At 38.5% G+C, this 18,201-nt stretch overlaps 1 protein-coding gene across 1 annotated transcript in view; it reads left to right on the top strand.

Moving 5' to 3' along the window:
* The window catches only part of LOC114054282 (zinc finger protein 704), a 334,268-nt gene that overhangs the window by 284,075 nt on the left and 31,992 nt on the right, over positions 1-18,201 (top strand). Inside the window, exons 5-7 of the mRNA XM_027877476.1 lie at positions 13,188-13,288; positions 15,456-15,723; positions 16,680-16,784. Coding sequence (XP_027733277.1) covers positions 13,188-13,288; positions 15,456-15,723; positions 16,680-16,784 — 474 coding nt within the window. The remainder of the gene's footprint in view (positions 1-13,187; positions 13,289-15,455; positions 15,724-16,679; positions 16,785-18,201) is intronic.

Raw genomic sequence — 18,201 nt, 5'->3', positions numbered from 1 at the left:
ATATTCCTCCAATGATTTAGGTCTGTATTTTTGTAAGGAGTGGTTTGTAGTGTTATATATATAGTTATTTGTTTCTTAGGAAGTAGACCCCCAAGTAGTTATTCTGTAGTTATTTTAAATAGCATTTCTCTATGTTTCTCTTACTGTGGGTTTCTGTTGGCATCATTAGAAATGCTGATGATTTGTATGGGTTTATTTCGTATCCTGAAATTTTGTTCAAGTTATTGTTTCACCTTATTTTTAATTGACGGTCTAGAGTTCTTTAAGTATGCCATCATGTCATCTATAGAAATTGATAATTTTGTACCTATGCTTTCTTTTTCTTGTTTTATTGCTGTAGCCTTCATTTCTACATCAAATCAAAGCGACGATAATGGATCACCCTTGATATTATTGGAAAGGATTCTAATCTATCCCTATTAAATATGATGCTAGCGCTTGGTTTTAAATTGGTATTATTTATCATTTTGTGGAGAGGTCTGTTTATTCCTATATCTTCTAGCGTGTTAAATAGTAATGGTGGTTGTATTTTGTCAAAAGCTTTTTCTGTATTTATTGATGTAATCATATGATTTCTGTTGTATTTTATTAGTATGATTAAGTTTGTAGTTCTCCTAATATTAAACTAATCCTGCATTCCTGTTATAAATTCAGCCTGCTCATAGTATGTAATTTTACTGATAATGTTGTTTTAGCCTCTTTGCTAATGATTTATTTAAATTTTTTGCATCAATGTTAATTAAGAATATCAGTCTGTGGTTTTCTTTTTTCTGTTTTGACTCTCTTTATGCATCAAGACTATAATTGTGTCATAGAAGGAATTGGGTAGGATCCCTTATTTTGTTATTTTTGCGTGTAGTTTGTGTAATCCTGGAATTCTCTTCTCCTTGACAGTCCTTCGTATTTTAAGACAGATATATTGTTTCCTCTCCTCTCCCCTATACCATCCAACAAATCTTTTCTTTACCAAGCTAAGCATCCCCAGGTCCCTAAATTTCTGTTTGTCTAGTATGGTCTCACCATCCTGGTTGCCCCTCTCTGAACCTGATCCAGATCAGTGGAGGCAGTGTGGTAACAGTAGATTTAGAGATGGAAGACTCGATATCAAATTCTAGCTCTGCCACTTAAAATCTACATGACCTTGAACTAGAGACCAATGTGGGTGACATTCCAGGCTGTCCAGGGCTGCTGCTCGGGTCGATGGTAGGGAGATCTGCTGCTACTGACACGCCTCTTCCCTGGCAGCCGCAAATATAGGTTTCCTTGCTCCAGGGTGGCAAGCGCTTCTCTCACTGTGAAATAAAGTGAAGGAAAAGCAGAAAAAAATTATCCTCAGAACATCTGTTTATTTCAGAGTGATAAAAGTCCTGGCTTCTAGTGATAAAGACCCTGGGCCTCAGCCCATCTGTGTAATGGGGTTAGACTAAAGGGCTAACTCCTTTCAGCTTGAAATCAGTGATCCTGTGGTCCAAGCAGGACTGAGTTCAGTAGAATTATCAGATGCCTAGTTCTGGATACCATACCTCTATTAGTGAAGGAAAGGGAATAAGCAATTTATTAAACACCTACTATGTGCCACGCACTATGCTGAGCACTTTACAATGTTGTCACATTAGATACTCAAAACAACCCTGGGAGGTAAGTGCTATTATGATGCCCAATTTACAATTGAGAAAATTGAGGTAGGCAGAAGTTAAGCGATTTCCCCAGGGTCACATGGCTAGTAAGTGTTTAAAGCTGTATTTCAGTGCAGGTCTTCCTGAAGCTTCGGGCTCAGTGCTACCTAGCTGCACAAAGTATCCCATGTTATTTTATGTCACTTTTTTGGCTACTAAGTAGTTACGCTTTTAACTCGTAATAAAATAATAAATTTTCATACTACTAAGACCCTTGAAGTGTTTGTTGTCCTGTACTTATTCCATTGATTTTTTTTTAAAGTATGAATATAGGATTTTATGCCTATTAAATTCTACCTTATTCCCTTCAGTCTACCATTCTAGGTTGTCAAGACCATTTTGAATTCTGAATCTATTATTCACAATACTAACTATTCCCTATCAGTTTTGCATATGATAAACATGCTATTTTCACCTTCTTCAAAATAAATGATAAAATACTGAATAAAATAAGCCAAGGGCAGATCCCTGGAGCACATCAATATAGACCTACCTCCAAATTGAAACTGAGCCATTAAAGGCTATTTTTAGGTATGGTCATTTAAACAATTTCTTAATTCACCTAACCGTAGCCCAGATCTCTCCATTGTATCCACATGAATTACATGAAAAACTTTGTCAAAAGTTTTGCTAAAATCCCATTTTACTATATCTATGGCATTTATCTGATGTAGTAACCCTGTCCCAAAAAAAAAAAAAAATCAGGTTAATCTGGCATGATTTGATCTTGATGAAGCCATGGTCTTCATTGCTTCCCATTCTAAATATTTGCAAACTCATCTCTTATTAGCTGTTCTAGGATTTTGCCAGGAATTAAAAGTCAAGCTAACAAGTCTGTGGTTTATTGTTATTAATTGGGGGGATGGGACAGTATGGATTGGAAGGGAGGGTTGTTTAAGTCAAAACATTTGGCCATTTCTATTCATGTGAGACCTCTTCCATGCTCTGTGATTGTTCAATGATGATTCACTGGTAGAAGCCAAGCAATCCTATTTGCTAGCTTTCCCAGCATCCTAAGAAGTACTTCATCTAGGCCCCATAACTTGAATTAATTGAGAGCATCTAGGCATACTCTTAGCATCTTATAATTCTTATCTTTTACTTTAACTCCCTGTTAGCCATTTTTATTTTAGCCTCCCTAGTCTAAAAGTTATTCTCCTTGGCAGAGAATCTGTTACCATCATCTTACCCACTCTGTGCAGTGGTGTTTTCCCCTATTGATCACTTTGCTACCAAAATACCTAAAAACATTCTTTATGGCCCTTGCCTTTTATCAATAACCTCAGCTCAGTTTACACTCTTGAAACTATTCTTACATGATTTTGTCACTCTTAGATTGTATTAATTTTCAGGTACCTGCCCTAAGCTTCCATCTTTATAAATATGTATCTTTATAAAAGTCCAGGTTGGTCAGAGATTTCTCTATGTATCCACCTTGTTTTTCTTTAGACAACTCCTACTTTTCTTCTCCAGTGGGATCATTTGTGTTTGTAGCACCAGACTTTAGTTTCACATCTCTCTTGGACTGACTTCCCCCAAGAGAATTTTAAACTATGATTTTATTTTAAAATTTTATTTTATATAGATTTTATTTTAAACCAGTGAAGAGCAGCTATCATTCCTTATTCTCACTACATGACCAGCATAGTTACTTTTCTGTGCTTACATTTCCTGAATGATCTCCTTTCTACAGCATAGCATAGTGACTAGAAAGCCAAACTTAGGATCAGTAAGACTTGGGTTCTAGTTCTGCCTTGTATATGTACTAGCTGTGTGACAATGGACAAGTCACTTGACCACTTTAAGACCATAGGGTACAGAGAGATTTCCATTCTGCATCAGTGAAATGAGTTTCCACATTAGGAATTTCCCCACCCTGAAGAAATCACAAGCTCAGACCCCCCCAAAAAAATCCCTTGCACCTCTTCATGTACATAGATCATTGTTAGATATGTGCTAAAACTTACTATTTTAATTTAATTCTGTAATTCAGTAAGCATTTTATTAGTACCTGTTCTGTGCTGGGCACTATAATAGTACTGGGTACTGGGGAGATAGAGGTAAAAACGTCAAAACAGTCCTTGCACTCAAGACATGCAGCCTGTTTTTCCCGCCATACATCTCTCCGCTGATCTTGGGGTTGCCCATAATTTTGATTTCTTGAAAATTATGGTATTCCAAGATTCATAATAATGCAGTCTCAACAAGAGAACATTTGTATTAAAAAGATATCCTTTTGTATTGAGTAACAGCTTGGGATTCTTAAAGTCACTGCATAATTTCACAGATGCTATCCAGCCCTTTCTTTTCCTCCTGTTCAGTTCTGAGCCCAATCCTTTGTCTATCTGCAGTGCCAATTTTTGATCTATAAACTGATATTTTAACTCAGTGGATTGCCCATCCAACTATATGTCATAAGGCAGTGAGGTGGTGCAGTGAATAGAATGCTGGACCTGAGTCCAGGAAAACCTATTTCAAATCCAGCCTCAGACATTTAATAGCTGTGTGACCCTGGACAAGTCATTCAACCTGTCTGCCTCAGTTTCCTAATCTGTGAACATGGGGATAATAAAAGCACCTACTTCCCAAAGATATTCTGAGAATAGATTTTTATAAGGTGTTTTGTAAACCATAAGGTGCTTATATAGATGCTTGCTATTAAATGCTAACCACGTGACAGTCTTGACCTTAGATTTGTTTCATCCTTTAGTTGTGTTATTTTTTTTAACATGGATTGTTAAGCCAATCTCATGTGACTAATCATGGAGGTTATTGAGGATGCCATAGACAGATATATGGAGCCCTTTCCTTCAGTACTCCTCTCTGTTGCAGGTTCAGCAGTTTTACTGACTTCATTACAGACTTGGTGTTTTGCATTAAGATAAAAGGGCTTTTCATTAAACTACATTTTCAGAGATTGCTTCATGCATTGGATAATAGGCTTCATTTTTCCTAACATCTCTGAAAGTCTGATTAACTAGCCAACGATTAAGCAGCCAGGGAACAGCAGTCATGAACCTGGGCACTTGGATGCTGCCAACTTGGTTTATTTTGGCCACCATGGCCCATGCTGAAATTTGATAGCTGTTTATTTAGCCAGTCCTTCCTGTTCTTCCTTTCCCCAGCTTGATTTATTTCAGCATAATAAACAGCCACTAGTTTATCTGCAGACCCAGGCTGTGTTTGAGCCATCTGTAGGTGGCTGTAGCTTAGTGAAATTTAAGCAAGCCTATACTCCCAAGTAACAGATGTAGTAAACCCATGCTTTCACTTAAAAATAAAAGTCCCAAAACAAGACTTTTTTTGTGGAAAACCTATTAGCTCAAAGGTAGTAAGGTTATAAAAATCAAATTGAAGATGACTTTTATGCCCCAAACTACTTGAGGAAGTAACAAGCTTTGTTTCACTGTAAGATGCTGTTGTTTACTCTTTTCAGTCAAGATTCTTCATGACCCCATTTGGGGTTTTATTAGCAAAGATACTGGAATGGTTTGCCATTTCTTTCTCCAAATCATTTTACAGATGAGGAAACTGAGGCAAACAGGGTTAAGTGACTTGCCCAGGGTCACACAGCTAGTGTCTATAAGATACACAGAATTTTTAAAAGTCACATTACTGATGGTGATGTGGGAAATTAAGATGACTATAAAAGGACTTTCAAAAAAGTGTACAAACTTCAGGATAAAGGAGGAAAAAAGAAAACTAGAAGCAAAACCATAGACTTTCTCCATTTTGCATGAAAGGACTTAACAACTTGGACAGGTTTTGTTCTCCTCACACTAGAAATTCAACTAATAATTTTAGATACCCTTTAAAAAATAGATTTTTTTTCTTACCTCAATACTAATGGGTTTTTTTTAGAGATTGCTTTTATGATTCCTTTGGAAATCAGAAAGATTGTCACGTAGTCATGTGAACAGAATTTGATATTGTATATATAATCATCTTTTTGTTATTTGTGCTGAGAGAGGAATGTGATGGTTACAAAGTATCCAAAAGTGGGGGCAGCTAAGTGGTGCTGTGGATGGAGCTTTGGCCTTGGAGTCAGGAGGCCCTGAGTTCACATATGGCCTCAGCCACATAACACTTACTAGCTGTGTGACCCTGGGCAAGAAACTTAACCCCATTGCCTAACCAAAAAAAAAAAAAAAAAACCCAAACCAAAACAAAAAAACCAAAGTATCCAAAAGTAATTTCTCAATCTTGGTGGGTATTTTTCAGCAGTACATTTTCCATACAAATTCTAATGACAAAAATCATCTTGCATTCCTTTACTATGCACAACCTAAGTGGTAAGGAGCACTCTTTTACAAAGAGGAAGCCAATCTGAAATTCGGGTTTGCTGTGGATGGTTCACAAAGCAGCTAATTTATAAAATATCAAGCATTAACTTGAAATGTGAAATATTCTGACAAAGTAACCTGCAGTTAGCTGCACAAGAAAGTGGTCATTTTTACATGCAAGTGGTTTGACTAAATTAACCAGACAAATGTATTATCTAACACTTCACAATATTTTAAAATTTATGAATGGGTTTTTTTAAAGTGCTATCACCTTGTCCCATAAAAAGACAAGGATTCTTTCAGGCCTCTAGAACCAGCAAGCAAATAAATAACATCTTATCCACACTTATCATGTTTCCTGAAAACCCAAAAAAGAGGAAGTCAAGAGACATGAGTCGTAGTCTCAGCTTTGCTATCAACTCACTGTGAGAGCCTAAGAAAGTCACTTACCTTCCTAGAGCCTCAGTTTCTTTATTTGTACAATGAGTATATTGTACTCAAATGATCTCTAAGAAAAACCCTTCTAGCTCTGACATTCCATGATTACATTTCTGTAAGCCTTAGAAGATTTATTTTTGACCTAGGGCAGGCTTTAGTTTGTATAGCAAGTGAAGACCACTGTGTTTATTTTGGGGCTATATATATAGGTAGGTAGGTGGTGAAATGGATAGAGCCCTGCGCCTGGAGTAAGGAAGACCTAAGTTCAAGTTTGGCCTCAGATACTTACTAGTTGTGTGACCCTGGACAAGTCCACTTAATGATGTTTGCCTCAGTTTCCTCATCTGAAAAATGAGCTGGAGAAGGAAATGGTAAACCATTCCAGCATATTTGCCAAGAAAACCCCAAATGGGGTCATGAGGAATCAGACACAACTGAACAATAATAACAACAACAACATACAAATAGTTTAGGCTGGGTGTGGTGGCACATGCCTCTAATTTCTACTGCTGGGGAGGCAGAGGCTGGTGGATTGCTTGAGTTCAGGAGTTCCAAGCTGCAGTAGAGCAAAAGCCAATGGTTATGCCCACTAGCACCCAGGAGTGGAGGGCTACCAAGCCAGTTTGGTGTGGCAAACTAGCCCAAGCCAGAAGTGAAGCAGGACAAAGCTTCGATGCCCATCAGTATTACTGTGAGGCCCAGGAGTGACCTTTGCACTTCCGGCCTAGGCAATATTGGGAGACCCAGTCTCCAAAAAAAAAAAAAGGCGGGGGTTGTAACTGAGGTTTTCATGAGTAAGGGGAATAAGGGAGAAGAGTCCTGTGGTCTATTTCTTTGGAAGTTTTAGTGTGAATGCATCTTTTTTTATTTGGCTGAATACTAAGGAGCAGCATCAAGGGAAAAAAGATTAGTAATGTTCCCTTTTCTCATGTCAAGGACAAGGACATGAGAAATGTACATTTCTCTTCATGCCAGCTGAAGCCCTGAGATGACTTGAGATATTATAAGGGCAAGAGACAGCTGTTCTTATAAATTATCCTTTTTTTCCTGGCACAGAGGGGCATACCCACCTTGTCATCACATTTGCCAGTTGGCAGGGTTAGTCCCCAAACAAAAGTTCTCATACATATGAAGCTGGTTTACCTAAGAAAGCATTTCTGTCTATTTTGCATCCTTCCTGTGTCTTATTCATATGACTTTGAATAAACAATTCCTTGTCTCTGCATCTTAGTTTCCTCATCCATAAAACCTATAAAATAACCTCTAGGGTAGTTGTGAGGGTCTAATGAGGAAACATCCTTGAGCACATTTTGAACATGGACTGTGCCAATGCATTATTTTCTTCACCTATAAAAATGGAGGGAATGGGATTAATTAATCACTGAGTGACCTTCCAACTCCTGTTTCTGTGATTTTTTTTTTTTTTAAAGTATGGCTCCATCATCTGACAACAGGTTGGAATGTCTGGTACCTGTGAGTTCTAATTGAATCATCAACTCCTTGGGGCAAGACATATTTCCTCTATTGTAGTTTTACCATCTGGAAAATGAACAGAAACCATCAGGGTGTGATAATTCATTAATTAATGTTAATGTGCAAAGTTTCATACTGTACTTTGAATTAAAAAAATAAGCTAAAAATAGGCTTCTTTTTCAAAGCCCACAAGGGGAGGATTTTAACCTTTCATTTTCTTTTGGCTCCCATGATCCTCCATGTATTCAAATCAGCAGTATGAGGAGGCCAAGGAACCTCGGGATTCCAGAATCTCTTCTCACAATAAACAGACTCATAAGGATCTTGTACTTTGAAATCACCTAATCATGTCTTTGTCCCACAGCTACCTTTAACAACTCCTAGCTCTAGTGGCTGTTGTAGTTAAATAGTGCACATTTCAGGGGGATTAGTCAACAAGCTGTTTGTAATGCATTGAAGCTTTGAGAGGGCTAAGGAACAGCTACATTACTGTACTGTGAGTGTGCCAGCTTCCAGAAAGAGCCTCTTGAAAAGAGTGGCCCACTAGTCGTGCAAAGCCCTTTATGAATGGTGTGTTGCTTCAGACATAGCTAATCTGCTTTGGCAGATTGAAGCCGTGTTTCTGCCCATTGTCCTCAGCCAGCAGGGCCCAAAGCAAGCATTTCCAGGACAGTGCAGCCAACCTCAGCTGTGTGAGTCTCCAAAGACTTTTATCATTTCGTAAACCTTTGGAACATTCCAATGGAGATGGAAGTCCCTGTCTACTGTTTTTGTTTTTATTATCAATCAAGGAAACTTTTTCTTTCTTTGAGTCCTTGTTCCATCTAATGAACTATTTTTCACAAGAAGTATATAACCAATGGAGAGAAGATTCTCCATTGCATAGCCTATTGTCAGTGGGATTTCACTTCAGGAAACATGCACAGGAATGTTCTACCAGGAGTCATTGGTTATTTCTTTTTATACAGCTCACATTTCTATCCATGATGTGATGATATAAGCAATTCAAATATTATTAACCCAACTCTCTTGGGTCCAGTCCTGTGATGTAACTGGTGTAGGGGCCTCACTAAGAGGAAGCTCCCAATGCTGATGGGCAACTACTCTGCATTTATAGTCTTAAGGAATTGCCTAGGCCACCGAAAGGTTAAATGACTTGCCCAGGATCACACAGTCTGTAAGGCAAGACTTGAAGCCAGATTTTCCTGGCTCAAAGGCCATTAAATTACCAACACCACTTAAATAACTTATATTCACATCGTATTTTGTAGACATAGAATTGTATCATACCACAGGCAGAACCTGAAGCCAGATCTTCCTGACTCCACAGCGCCTAAACAACTGACCTCACTTATAATAATTTATGTTATACAGTATCTTATAAGCCTAGAATCGCATCATCAGATCAGGCCTTAGCACAGTGCCTGGCACATAGTAGACACTTAGTGCATGTTGACTAGCTGACTAACATTATCTCACTTGATCCTCACAAAACCCTGTAAGGTGGATAGTGTAGATGTAACTATTTCCAGTTTACTAAGTACTTAAGCAATTTGCCAAAAGCCATATAGCTATTAAGTAGCATGACTCAGATTCAGATCTTTTGATTCCAAGTTCAGTGATCAAGGAATTTGGGGAAATGTCCAAGATCACAGGAACACTCAGTGTATGGAGGTGTTTGCACAGAATGATGTTTTCAGATGAGCAAGGGCCTCAGTGGACAGACATGAAACCTGCCTTCTTCCCCTATGAAATGGAAGGATGAACTAGGTTAGAGTTGTCACACAATCCGGCAGTAAAAGAGTAAGGCAGGGAACCAGATTAAAGCATAATTAGGAAATGTTTAAAAAAATAAATGAAAACACAATGCAGCGTAGACCATGTTAATTTGTCATTTTCTAAGGCATTTTTCAGTGGGTAGGAAACTGTTTCTATTGGAGTTTGATACCACTGGACTAGTTGACCTCTTCGTGTTCCCTTCCACACCTGCTTCCAAGATACCACGATCCTCTTGGCAGAGAGGAGGGGACTGCTCAGGCAGAAGGGCGCACATCTTTCTTACCTAGATACTTTGTCAGGTGTTTGGCTTAACTGTTTTTTTTTCTTTGTTGTAAAGGAAGGTACAGCAGGAGGTCCAGGGAGGAGAAAGGGCAGAGTATAATCAGGAATGACTGTCATATTTTAAAAAGGCATCAATAAAATTTTGTTAAAAAAAAAAGAATGGGGAGGTAGAGCCAAGATGGCAGAGTAAAAGCAGTGACTTGCTTGAGCTTTCCCCCAAACCCCTCCAAATACCTGTAAAAAATGGCTCTAAACAAATTCTAGAGCAGCAGAACCCATAAAAAGACAGAGTGAAACAAATTTCCCGCCCAAGACAACCTGAATGGTTGATCGGAAAGGTCTGTTGCACTGGTTGGGAGAGGAGTGCAGTTCAGCGTGGGCGCACAGGCAAAGACCAGGCCTCAGCGAACCTGGAGCAGGCCTCATGGGACTGAATCATGGGCAGCTGTGGTGATTTCCAGACTTTTCAACCCACAAACGCCAAAGACAACTTAGAAGGTCAGTAGGAAAAGTCTGTTGAACTTAAGTGAGATAGAAGCACGGTCAGGCCCCAGTCCTGACGCAGCCCCGGGGCCGTGGCTGCTTCCAGAGCTCTCAAGCTACAGAAGGAGGGGGAATCGAGTGGCTCATCAGAGGGGAATTGTAGGGATCTCTTTGCTGGTGCTGAGACAGGATTCTCTTGCTTTCCCTGTTCTTGGATCTGGGTCGCAGTTCTGAGTGGCGGTCCTGAGGTGAGGAGGAGTGCTGGCATGGTAGAGCTTGTAGTGGCTATGGAGAGGGAATCCTCCTCACATTTCCAAGGCAGAAAAGAGTGCTTGTGGTCACTTATAGACCAGAGCACAGGCCAGGAAAGGAGTAAACACCTTCGCCCTTGATCATAGCACCTTGGAGGAACTGAAAATTTACAGGTCCCTAGAAGTATCTCTGAAAACAGCTGCACAAAACCCCCAAAGCTTGGGTACATTCTCCACACTGGAAGCAGACCCCTACCTTAACAAAATTTAAAACTCAAGTAATTGGCTGGGATCATGACCAAGCCTCGAAAAAAAAGTCAGACCATAGAATCTTTCTTTGGTAACAAAGAAGATCAAAACATACAACCGAAAGAAGACAACACAGACAAACCTCCTACATCCAAAGCCTCCAAGAAAAGTATGAATTGGTCCCAGACCATGGAAGAGCTCAAAAAGGATTTTGAGAAGCAAGTAAGAGAAGTAGAGGAAAAACTGGGAAGAGAAATGACAATGATGTAAGAAAATAATGAAAAACAAGTCAATAGTTTGCTAAAGGAGACCCCAAAAAATACAAAAGAAAATAACACCTTAAAAATAGACTAACCCAAATGCAAAAGAAGTATAAAAAGCCAATGAGGAGAAGAATGCCTTAAAAAGCAGAATTGGCCAAATGGAAAAGGAAGTCCAGAAGCCCACTGAATAAAATACTTCCTTAAAAATTAGAATGGAGCAAATGGAAGCTAATGACTTTATGAGAAATCAAAACATTGTAAAACAAAACCAAAAGAATGAAAAAATAGAAGACAATGTGAAATATCTCATTGGAAAAACAACTGACCTGGAAAATAGATCCAGGAGAGAGAATTTAAAAATTATTGGATTATCTGAAAGCCATGAAAAAAAAAAAGCTTAGACATCATCTTTCAAGAAATTATCAAGGAAAACTGCCCTGATATATTAGAACCAGAGGGCAAAATAGAAATTGAAAGAATCCACCAATCTCCTCCTGAAAGAGATCCCCAAAGGAAAACTCCTAGGAATATTGTAGCCAAATTCCAGAGTTCCCAGGTCAAGGAAAAAATATCGCAAGCAGTCAGAAAGAAACAATTCAAGTATTGCGGAAACACAATCAGGATAACACAAGATTTAGCAGCTTCTGCATTAAGGGACAGCAAGGCTTGGAATACAGTATTCCAGAGGGCAGAGGAGTTAGGATTACAACCAAGAATCACCTACCCAGCAAAACTGACCATAATTCTTCAGGGGAAAAAATGGACATTCTGTGAAATAGAGGACTTTCAAGCATTCTTGATGGAAAGACCAGAGCTGAATAAAAAATTTGACTTTCAAATTCAAGACTCAAGAGAAGCATGAAAAGGTAAACAGGAAAGAGAACTCATAAGGGACTTATTAAAGTTGAACTGTTTACATTCACATAGAAAGATATTTGTAACTCATGAGACCTTTGTCAGTATTAGGAGAGTTGGAGGGAAGAAAACTATATGTATAGATAGATAGAGGGCTCAGGGTGAGTTGAAGATGAAGGGGTGATATCTGGAGAATAAAATCAAGCAGTGAGAGAGGATTATATTGAAAGAAGGAGAAAGGGAGAGGTAGAATGGGGTAAATTATCTCACATAAAACAAGCAAGAAAAAGCTTTTAAAGTGGAGAGAGTGGGGGATGGTGAGAGGGAATGAGTAAATCTTATTCTCATCAGATTTGGCTTGAGAAGGGAATAACATACACACTCAACTGAGTATGGAAATCTATCTTACCCTATAGGAAAATAGTGGGAAAGGGGATAAGAGAGCGGAGGGATGATAGAAGGGAGGGCAGATTGGGGGAGGGGGTAATCAGAAGCAAACACTTCTAAGGAGGGACAGGGTCAAAAGAGAGAATAGAATAAATGGGCAGGATAAGATGAAGGGAAATATAGTTAGTTTTTCACAACATGACTACTATAGAAGTGTGTTGCATGACTACACATGTATAACCCGTATCGAGTTGCTTGCCTTCTCAATGAGGGTGAGTGGGGAGGAAGGCAGAAAATTTGGAGCCCAAAGTTTTAAAACAAATGTTAAAAATTATTTTCACATGCAACTGGGAAATAAGATATATAGGCAATGGGGTATAGAAATCTATCCTGCCCTACAGGAAAATAGAAGGGGAAGGGGATGGGGGGGTGATAGAAAGGAGGGCAGATTAGGGGAAGGGGTATTCAGAATGTATGTTGACTTGGGTGGGGGGAGGGGCAAGATGGGGAGAAAATTTGGAACTCAGAATCTTGTGGAAGTGAATGTTGAAAATTAAAAATTAGTTAATTAAAAAAAAAAGAATGATAGTTCCACAGACATCTTTCTGGCACATTCACACCAATGTTCTGTATATTACAATAATAAAGATGGAAAGTCTGTAGGTGTTTGTTTATTTGTTTTGTAGTGAAAGAAAAGAAATCTGAAAACACAGAAAATATTAACAAACTAGTTTGAATTTTAAATACAATTTTCTCTTCACATTATAGAACTCCATGAAGGTAATGTTCAAATGCCTTTGGAAAAACTGTGGGAAGGTACTGAGCACAGCTGCTGGAATCCAGAAACACATCAGAACCATTCATCTTGGGTAAGACACCCCTTTATGTAATGCATGCAAAGAAGAGTCACAAAAGACCACCTATTTTCCACACACACACACACACACACACACACACACACACACACACACACACACACACATTATCTACCTTGTCCAAGAATAACAAATACTTATATAACTTTTTTCAGGTGCAAGAAGATTATAATAATGATAGTTAATGATTCATTTCACCTACATGGTACAATGGTAAAATGCCAGAGTTCCTTCATTAGGATGTACATTCCTTTAGGGCAAGGACTATTTTTGCCTTTCTTTGTAGCCTTAGAGTTTAGTAGTGTTGAACACATAATAAGCACAGAAACTGTTGTTGTTGCTGACTTGGAATCAGGAAGATATGAGTTCAAATCTTGTCTCAGACACATTCACTAGCTGTGTGAATTTGGGCAAATTGTCTGATCTCTTTCATTTTCAGTTTTCCTACTGAAAATAGGGAGAATAATAGCACTTACCTCATAGACCTGTTGAGAGCATCAAATGAGACAATGTAGGTAAAGTATTTTGTAAACCTTAAAAACATACAGAAATGTTAACTGTTATTAACATAGTTTGTTTACAAATTCTTTTCATAGATTTTTCTTTTTACCAAAGAGCACATTAACATTAGTTTCTAGTTGCCTAAACAAGGTATTAATTTAAGTGTTTTAACTATAATGTGAATGAATGAATCTGTCAGTCATTGTTTTCGTAGTCATTTGGATAAATAAGAATAAATAACTGATAGCTTATAATGTAAAATATCACCCTATCAGTAGTAGACTGTGGTTTTGAGAGGATAAAAGAAATTTTCAAAACAGTGTGACTCAAAGTAGTTAATAAAAAAAATTAACAAATGTTAATAGAAATCAAGCAATAGTCCTGAGCACAAGGTTTTTGTTAGGCACTCTGCCTCTTCGTAGAGTGGTCTGCAGTATTGTTCAGAAATTGAAAGAGAGAGAAAATTCACTGCATACAGATTTGCATTTAAGGAAATGTAAATGTAAGGAAAAGACATCATGGTGTTATGAAAGCTTTGTAACCCAGGTAAGTCATTTCAACTCTCTGATGCTCAGTTTCCTCATCTGTAAAATGGGTATTACAAAATTTGTACCATCTACCCTACAGGACTAATTGTGGGAAAAGCATTCGTAAATAATAAAGGGTTATAGATATGTGAGTTGATATGTTGTTACAAAAAGCAACCTAGTACTTTGTAGAGTCAGTACTGGCCTGGGAGTTGAGAGTCCTGGGTTCCAGTCCTTAATCTGACCCATACTAGCTTTGTGACCAAAAAGAAGGCACTTAATTACTAGTAAACCTCAGTTTTCTCATCTCTGAAGTGGAGGAGAGGAGGGATAAGGGAGAGAAGGGGGAGAATAGTTATAACAGTAATAACTGACATTTGTAAAGTGCTTTAAACTTTGCAAAGTACTTGCCCTATTTGAGCCTCATAAACAACCCTGCAAAGTAAGGTTTTATTTGTTTGTTTGTTTGTTTATATATTAGAGCAGCTAGGTGGTGCAGTGGATAGAGCAACAGTCTTGGAGTCAGGAAGACCTGAGTTCAAATTCAGCCTCAGATACTTACTAGCTATGTGACTCTAGGCAAGTTATTTAACCCTGTTGCTCAGTTTCTTCATCTGTAAAATAAGCTGGAGAAGGAAATGGCAAACCACTCTAGTATCTTTGCCAAGAAAATTCCAAATGGGTCACAAAGAGTTGGACGTGACTAAAACAATTGAACAACAACAAAATTATTATATATTATTCTATTCTATTATGCTTTATTATTATAAAGGTTTAATAATAATTTAAAATATGGATCTTAAAATATTTTAGATTATTCAAGATAATTTTAATCTACAAACTAATTTAAATGATTAACTATTTATTATTATTTGTCATTGTGAAGGTTATGATTTCCTTCTAACAGATGAAGAAACTGCAGTTAAAAAAAAATTGTGACCCGCTCAGTGTCATACAGCTAATAAATGTCAGAGGAAAATTTAAAATTCAGGTCTTCGTGACCTGAAGATTTGCTCTTTGCCAACTACATAATTACTTCACCCACCTCACAGAGATTTTTTGTGGGGGAAAAAACCTTAAAAGCACCCTATAAACATGAATCACTGGTAAAGTTGTTTTTGCTTTTCCTCCAGACGCATAGGTGACTCAGACTACAGTGATGGAGAAGAAGATTTTTACTACACAGAAATCAAACTCAATACAGATTCAGTAGCTGATGGGCTCAGCAACCTTTCCCCAGTTTCTCCCTCTCAATCCTTGGTGTCTCCTCCAACATTCTCCACCTTGGATTCCAGCCGTACTGAAACGCCATGTGCCAAAACGGAGCCGAAACTGATGACGCCTCTGAGCCAATCAGCTCCTACCACCCTCTACCTCGTACATACTGACCATGCTTACCAGGTGAGAATGCTTACCCAAGGCCTTGGCTCCACACAGTTACATTATGATCTGGCATTTACAAAATGGCAGCATTTTGGGTCATGGTTATCTTTACATACTACAGTTTAATAAACTAAGATTCTTTAGCCCCTTTTCTTTAAACAACCACAACAAAAGACACATCTTAGGGGTTTTCTCCAGGATCCTTAGAGAATAGTTCCTCCCAGGATTTTTCCTTAACTCCTTGGTGCTAATTAAGGTATTAGTGGAGAAGGAAGCAGGAATAACAGACAGTATCTCCCTGTCACTCAAATATATGACTTTACATATAGTCTTTGAAATGAGGCAGTAAGCACCCTAGGAAGGGCCCCTTTGGCTGGGTGGAATCTTGGGTATTTATGAGGTCAGAGGTAGAAGCTTGAGGGGGTGGTTCAGTCTCTCCTTTCAATTAACTCTTATTCAGCCCATTGTTTTGCATTGCCTAATTATAGTGCTTTCTGGAAGAACAGTAGCTCAAAGTTGATCATTAAATCCTCTGGAACAATCAACTTCCTTCCCTATGGTTTTTGGTTTTGTTGGGTTTTTTAATTGTTTGGGAAGAAAGAATAATATAACTTGACACAAATTATTTGTGCTTGTTTAAAGTGGAAATTTTAACATCTCTGCTTTTTTTTTTCATGGTTATAGTCTAGACAGAAAATCCTGAAATTTTTACCAGGTACTTTTTTTTTTGTTCTTTTTAGAAACCGACAGTTGAACAATGTCTCCTTTTATCCCCTAGAGCTGTTAAGTAGGCATGGAAAAAGAATTCTTTGCACCTACTCCCTTTTGCTGTGTTTACCCCCTCCCTAGCAGATAATTAGTTTAAGATATTAATATAGTTCTGACTTCATCTCTGAGGCTCTAAATTGGTAGTGACAGCTTTTGTCTGTGAAGACGACTTTTCCTTTGTAACTTTCTCTGTTTTTGCTCGACAGGCTACTCCCCCGGTGAACATTCCAGGATCCACAAAATTCTCTCCGAATGGCAGCAGCTTTAGCATCTCTTGGCAGTCTCCACCAGTTACCTTCACAGGCATTCCAGTAAGTGGGAGGGTGTAACCACAAGAAATCTAATGAAGGACAAATTCTGAAGTTGGAGTACAAATAAATTGCAACTTAATTAAAAGGTCTTTAAGTTGAAAAGTAAGGAAAAGGGAGGAAGACTAACCGCTGATTTCTATCAAACTGGATACAACAGAAAGTAGCTACAACATAGAAATACCAGTAAAGAGTCACAGTTCACAGTGAACAAAATATTAACAAAAGAACCAGGAATCTCAGGGCTCAAATATATTAGGACCATAGGTGTGGAGCTGGAAGGGTAATTATAGGCCATTTAGTTCATTTGGTACATAAGGAAACTTGGGCCCATGGTGCTTAAGCTACTTGCCCAAGGTCATACAAGTAGGAAATAACAGAACTGGGATTTGAACTTTGGTCCTATGACTCAAAATTCAACTTTCTACTCTAACTAGCAAAGTGAGCATGAAATCCTAACAGAAGATGGTAGATTTTATCTCAGGATTATCCCTGATATTTGATGAGATGAACCAGTAGACCAGTGGCTGGAATGGCTCTTTGGAACACCATACCATATTTAGAAGGATCGGTATGGGGAGAAGGGAGTAGGGAGGGAGCAGGTGAAGTAAAGTAGTCCTGTACATCAAGGATCCATATTCATATGTGTAATTTGAGGATCCAGAGAGGATATCAAACCTGATATAGAGAAGGTGAGTGAAGATCCACAGAAGCAGAAGCAAGAACAGCCCCGATTCATGTACTGCAGACACTTGAATAGAACAAGGCAGTAGGTGAGGGATTGAGTCAGCAGATTACACACCTCGTACAGAAGCAGGCTATAGTAGTGATAGGGACTTCAGTTATTTGGATATTGGCTCTAGTTTTATGGGGCTTGTTCTCCACCAAAAGCATGCCAAATAGCTTCTTTTCTCGGCCCACCTTGAGAATTTCATCATTCACCTTTTTGTCTTCACCATCAAAAGCAGTAAATCACATCACTTGGCCCCCAACCTCACAGCCCCAAATGGACTTATAGAAGATGTAGAAATGGCACTAAAGAGAACAAAGATGGGGGGAAAAAAAGATTAGGTTAAGAGAAGAGCTATGCTAGTGGCAATATGGTTGTGAGGGAATTTCTTGACCTCTGAGGCATCAATTCTCAAAGTAACTGAAAGACAGGAAGATACCAAAAGTGGGGGGAAATCTTAGACCTTATTAATACAGAGAGGTAGGGGGTGGGAGAGGATATCAGCAACTCCCACACGATATGCTTACTTTCTCATCCGTACCAAATGTTCCTGAGAATCATTAACACATATTAAGGGCATCCTCAACAAGGTTATTATTAGAGAACCAGCTTTCACAAGTGATATTCTATAAAACGGACCTGATCTTTGCCATCTCACAATTGACCGAAAGAAGTTGAGAGCACAAGATC

This window comes from Vombatus ursinus, unplaced genomic scaffold (assembly GCF_900497805.2).
Source record: "Vombatus ursinus unplaced genomic scaffold, bare-nosed wombat genome assembly UNPS02014812.1, whole genome shotgun sequence".
NCBI classification, from domain to species: Eukaryota; Metazoa; Chordata; class Mammalia; order Diprotodontia; family Vombatidae; genus Vombatus; species Vombatus ursinus.
The sequence above is the reverse complement of the archived record's forward strand: the minus strand, read 5'-3'. Positions and strand labels throughout refer to the sequence as shown.